The sequence below is a fragment of the Grammomys surdaster genome, unplaced genomic scaffold, assembly GCF_004785775.1.
Source record: "Grammomys surdaster isolate TR1022 unplaced genomic scaffold, NIH_TR_1.0 215, whole genome shotgun sequence".
Classification (NCBI taxonomy): Eukaryota; Metazoa; Chordata; class Mammalia; order Rodentia; family Muridae; genus Grammomys; species Grammomys surdaster.
Window position 1 is genome coordinate 4,877,216 of NW_021604660.1, and position 6,357 is coordinate 4,883,572.

Below are 6,357 nucleotides of genomic sequence, written 5' to 3' on the forward strand. Positions count from 1 at the left end.
CTAAATTTGATGGCAAGTGCCTTTACCCACTGCACTGAGTAAAGTTAAAAATTTAAGTTAACATACAAAGCTCTGGTTCTTTTGTTGTTGTTGTTTGGTTGGTTAACTGTAATTCAAAAATGTGGTTTGAGAATAAGCCTTCTTGCCAAGCTAGATGGGCCTATGTCAAAGTCGAGAGCAGTCTCATTTAGTTTAGATCAACAGAGTTGGTGACAGCGGAGGTGAGAGAGTTTTCATTCCAGTGCCAACAAATGGAAACACACTTGAATGTAGGACATGGTTGCATGTGCCTGTCCTAACATGGGAGGTTGAGGCAGAAGGATCACCAGTTCAAGGTTAGCCTCAACTACATAGAAAGTCAGAGGGCATCTTGTGGTACCTGAGAGTCTGTCTCAATAAAATGAAAATAATGTAAACAAAACTTTTAAAATAATGAATTGTCAGGCACAATATTAATGAGAAAAAAAATAAGGTTAGGGAATGAGAGCAATATGGGGAGGTTCTGACTGTCTGCATGACAGGAAAGAACTGGCTGGTATTAGTAGGATGCTGGAACATTTTCATGTGTCTTAAATGAGTTAGGTTAATGGTATGTGAGAATTCTCTCCCTCAACATTTAAAAAGATTTTCCCATATGTCTTAGTTAGAGTTTTATTGCTGTGAAGAGACACCATGACCAAGACAACTCTTATAAATGCAAACGTTTCATTGGGGCTGGTGTAGAGGTTCAGAGGTTCTGTCCATCATCATCATGGTGGGAAAGAGGAGCTTTTCTTTTCACACTGGGTGGAGCTTGAGCATTAGGAGACTCCAAAGCCAATAGCCACAGTGACACACTTCATCTAACATGGCCGCACCTACTCCCACAAGGCCACACCTTCCAATAGTGCCACTCCCCATGGACCAAGCACTGTCTGTGGGGGCCAAATCAATTCAAACCAGCACATCATGTTAGATGCCTACTTTCCTTAGGGGATACTATAGTCTTCCTATACTGCATAGGGTTATTTTTGTTCCTTCTGGAATGGAATAAGAGATACATATTTCATACATTGTCAAAGGAGAAGTGAAGTCCTGGCAAACAGGTGAACAAGTTTTGATTAGGACTTGAGAATCTATTCTCTCTTAGCCCAATGAGGATCCAATTTCTGTGTTGGTTTCTCTGCAAGGATATCTGCCTCCCTATTTCTTAGGGGTGTTGAAGAATGGAGGTCCCTCTTCTGGAAGTGTTTGCAAAATGGGTTTGTTGTCCCTATTCTGGAAGAATAGCATCCTTGGACGTTTGATCTAATGGGGACAAGATTAGAAGAATAGCCTCTGCTCTGGTAGGGTCTGGAAAACACAAACTTTAAAGCATATAAAACAAACATAGGCAAACAAAAATCAAGATGGAATAATGGTGATTAATGTCATACAAAGTGCCAGAAATCAGACAAAAGTCCTTAGACAGCCCTTCGGGGTAGCTTGAGTTCTTCCAAGGGCTGTGGGGAATGTATTACTTCAAGGCTCCAAAGCTCCAGAGTTGCTTGACATAGCCTGGTAAGGCCTAACTAAGGCTATGGTTGGCTGGACTCTTGTTCTTGTCCTTCAATTAGTTAGTTAATTAACTAACTTTGGTTCCCCCGAGACAGGGTTTTTCTTTCCTGGCTGTCCTGGAACCTACTCTGTAGATGAGGCTGGCCTTGAATTCAATCTGCCTATCTCTGCCTCCCAAAGTGCTGGGATTAAAGAAGTGTGTGCCACCACTGTCCAGTGTTCTTCTATTTTTACTAAGCTGGAGGTGGCAGGTGGACAAAGCCTGTCATTAACGTTAAGAGGAACAAGACTGTTCAAGTTACCTTTGCAACAGAAGAAGGCCCCATATCACTTTGGAGAGATTCAGAGAACCCTAGGGATGCTTCTTCCTCTCAACAGGCATTGAGTACTTTTATAGCCTTCTCTGTTGTAGTGAAGGAGGCTTCCCCTTATCCTATGAATTGCCTGTAGACCCTATGAATACCTGGATTTCAAGGTTTTGAAGTAAAGTTTAGTTGCCACTTTCTCTGTAGAGCAGTAGTCCTCAATCTTCCTAATGCTGCAACCCTCTAATACAGTCCCTTATGTTGTAGTGACCTCCCAACTATAAAATTATTTTCATTGCTACTCTGTAAGTGTAATTTTGCTACTGTTATGAATCATAATGTAAATATCTGTGTTTCCTAATTATCCAAGGTAAGCCCTGTGAAAGGGTCATTAGATACCACCCTCAATGGATCAACAGGCTAAGAACTACTACTGTAAAGTAATCTAATATCAGACAGTCTTTATAAGTTGAGTGCATGTCTTTGACTCAGTGCTCTGGGAGCTGAGGCAAATAGATAAATCTCTATGAGTTTCAGGCCAGCCTGGTCTACATAGAATTCCAGGACAGCTAGGGCTACATGGAGAAACCCTGTCTCACAAACAAAACAAAAACCAAACAAACAAAAAACCCAAAAAACAAAAACAAGACCAAAGATGAAGAGGTAGAGTACACTGGTCTGTAACTCCAGTCCGAGTTGTCCATCTCTCATTCCTGTGGGCACGGAATGCATGTGACACACAAACACATGCATGTGGAACACCCATGCACATAGAATAAAAATTTAAAAATAACTTAAGTTGAGGGGGTTGTTTTGTACACAAATTTTTCCACTTTAAACCTTTTCATAATTCTATGAAGTACTTTTCCTAAGACAGTGGATTCTATCAGGTTATAGAAGATGTTCCTTCCACAGTAGGTTGTCTACTGTGTTTAAGGGGTTTTCATTGCTCAACTTTAGGAAGCTTGTTTAAAAGTCTTTTATCCATCTGTGACCCATCCTGTATTTCCTGTACTTTGGAGTTTGTCTTCAGACATGTCAATGAAATAAGGACAATCTGGGACAAGGGCCAGAAGTGTATGTAGTTGTGTAATGCTCTTCATAAGGGCCTGGGTTTCGCTATAAGCTTCTCCATCTGGTCTGCAATATTATTGCCGTGGCTCCGTATGGATCTGCCCCACTGACTTTCCTGTAGTGAACCTCTGCTGCCTATTTAGCAGTTGTACTGTTAGAAGATTATAGGTGGAATTTTTAGCCAACAGCATCAAAAGTTGTCCCTGGGACAGTTTAAATCACACTTTCTACAAATCTCTAGGAAAAGCAATCATTACCAAGGTGACTGGGCGCCAAGCATTAAATGTTCTACAATATGACCAAACCCTCTTATAAGAGAAAAAAAAACAGATGTGAGGTTGTACATCTGTAATCCCAACACTTGAGAGGCAGATGGAGGAGGATAAGAAATCCAATGACATCCTAGGCTACACTGAGAAGTCACAGACAGCCTGGGTTTGAATTTAAAAGAAAAAATTTTTTTGCAAGTTGCATCATGGGAATTCAGTGACAAGATGAGAGCTTCTTGCTAGCCCAGCAGGCAGGGGCCAAATAGAATTCAGGGGCTCTATGATTTGGCATAGTTTATTACAATTAGTATACACACAAAATCATGTAAACTCCATTACGTAAATGGTTTAACCTCCACTAGAACCAGCAGACACTCTGCCATGAGCTTTCAGCACCCTATTTTAACATAGATAGAATTCACAGAAAATGACAATCACACAAATAGGAATATAATACAATTTGTAAGGAAAGGATTTTTTTGTTTTGTTTTGTTTTTGGTCCATATTTTCTTTTAATAATCAAGACACATACTTTTTCCTCTTTGGCAAAAAGAGGTTAAATCCCCCCAGTTCATTCACAAAGTAAACTTAGGGAAAAACAACACAAAACAAGAGGTACAGCTGAGACTTGGGCTACTCTGAGTGCAAGCACATCCTCAGGGGAAAACTGCATATTACACTAGGACAGTGACTAGCTCTCCACTAAAAAAGCACTGCTCCTACACGTGCGAACACATTTTAAACAGCATTTGTTTTCCAGGGACAACAGAAGTCACCCACATGCATTATTTCTGGAGAAAGTTGTAAGAAGTAAGGCTTCTGGGCACAGCTGTATTTTCAATCTGAGGTTTAGAAATACTTGATATTCCTGCCTCAAGCTACAATTCCTGTGCCTCCTTCATTACAAGGTGTGGATGGACAGTGTGGATTGCCGTGAATCTTAGCACCCTGAAAAGGCAGATTTGTTTAGGAACACTGCACAGTAGGCTAGGCCCTTTCCTTAGAGAATGTGGTCCCTCAGGGTGCAGCTGGGACCCACACAGGCCCCAAGACACTAGGTTGCCCTACTTCCCTCAAGGAAAGCCTAAGAAAGCAGGCTGCAGCTGCTGAAGTGGTATACTTGCTTTTATAAATGGGCCACCATTGCTAGCAATCACCCACCCCAGTGTGCTTTACATGTTTCAAGTAAATCCATTTCTTCCAGGAGAAAGAACAGTAAAAATGCTTTTACTTTATCAAAAAAGAAACGAGCCACCACAACCAACGAGGGTTTTAAACAGACCTGCTGCTTACAGTGTCAGATAATCAAACACACTGAGAAACAGGAACATAGGCTACCTCTATGCAAATCCCGTTTTCTCCTTAAGCCTTGTGTAGAAAACAAACACCACAAACTTCGTTATGGTTACGTTAATTCGTGTTAAATATGACTGTACAAATTGCACATTTTACAGCACAGCATCACAGTTAGACAAATGAGAAAAGTCTCCATGTTTTAGCACAACAGAAACCAACAGGCTCTGCTGGGAGGGTCGGAACACAACCAGCTGCACAGTTCTGTAAACAGTAAGTGAGGTCGTCTCTAGGATCCTGAAGAGTCACACATGCATGCTCACACACTTCTTCCAGTGACTCGCAGCGGTGCGCGCTCAGTACCACAGCAGGTTTCTTTCACATTGGGTTCACAAAAGAGCAGTCATGGCCATCTGGTTGAGGGGTGCAAGACCGTTTCTGGGTGCCGAATAACCATCATTCCCCCCAGAAGTCATCTGTGACTGAGAGGAGGGGTCTCTGCTGTCCAAGAAGCTGCTGGCAGCAGGCTTGTCATAGCCACCACCTACAGGCTTGGGGCTTGCTGGTCTCTGATAGCTTTCAACCTGAGTGGCTCCTGCAGCTGGAGGAAAGCCTCCAGAAGAAAGGGAGTGTTTGTGAGTGGGCCTGGGCCCGGGAACTCGGTAGCCACTCTGTGTAGAGAAGGTATGAGCTCGCAGCAGGTGCCGCTCCACGATAGGTGTGGCATACTCAGGTTCTGAGTGTGTCAGGGGCAGTGCATACTCATGGCGGCCTGGGCGGTGAGGACAGTCGTAGTGGCTGCTAGCCTCAGTGTTCACTCTGGCCTCCTCAGTGTCTGTGTCCATGGGACGGAAGGTAGAGCCCTTTCTCGTGACTGTTCCTGTGCCAATCATGAGCGGCTGCTGATAATCTAAAACCAAATGAACAGCATTAGTGCACCAGCTGACACCAGAGCGAGGCAGCCGGTCGCTGCAGGTATGCTTTCCCTTCCACTCCATCTCCATTGGTGACTAAAGCATCTCAGGTTCCATGAGACATACGAAATGCAAGTCAGATGCTGCAGTTGGGTCTTAAACCACCGTAATACCGCCTGCTTCAGGAAGCTGCCAAGGGCCAAGACCTCAGAGACTGGATTGATTCAGTCAGGGAAAATGTTTGGTAGAGGAGGGCCATTTACTTATAGACAGTCTTGTTACCTAACCCCAACTAGACTTGAACTTGTGGTCTTCCTGCCTCTAAGCCTTGATCATAGACATGCAACTCCAAGGTCAGTTTAGAGGTGACTTTTACTTGGTGCTGGGATTAAAGGTATTGGCTATTAGGCCCAGCTACGAGTGACTTTCAAACTGGCCTTCGTAAAGTTTGGAGGTGGAGAAAACCCAAAGAGAGTGTGATGACCGACCACCTTTGTGTCAACTCGACTGCATCTAGAACAAATAAAATGCAAATGGCTAGGCACACTGGTAAGGAATTTTTTTCTTAATTACAGTAAATCATTTGAAGTATTAAGACTCAATTCTAATCAGATCTCTGAGGTGAGAAGATCCTCCTTTGATCTGGGCCATGCCTTCAGCTGGCAGTCTATAAAAAGGATATGGAAGAAGGAAGCTTGCTCTCTCTTTGCCTGCTTGCTCCTGCTAGCAAGTCCACGCCTTCACTGGCTTTAGCGTCTGCTTCTTTGGGATTCAAGAGAATACTGAAAGCCAGCTGGGACACCTACCCTCAAGGACTGAACGATTACTGTATTCTTGGATTTTCCATTGGTAGACAGATGTAGTTGACTAGCTGGACTATAGCTGGTAAACTATTGTAATGAATCCTTTTCCTACACACACAGACACACACAGACACACACAAACACACACACACACACACACACA

General features: G+C 43.2%; 1 protein-coding gene across 1 annotated transcript in view; it reads right to left on the bottom strand.

Annotated features, from left to right (window-relative positions):
* Positions 1-3,463: 3,463 nt before the first annotated feature.
* The window catches only part of Dcbld1 (discoidin, CUB and LCCL domain containing 1), an 81,271-nt gene continuing 78,377 nt past the window's right edge, over positions 3,464-6,357 (bottom strand). Inside the window, exon 11 of the mRNA XM_028772616.1 lies at positions 3,464-5,387. Coding sequence (XP_028628449.1) covers positions 4,867-5,387 — 521 coding nt within the window. The 3' untranslated portion in view covers positions 3,464-4,866. The remainder of the gene's footprint in view (positions 5,388-6,357) is intronic.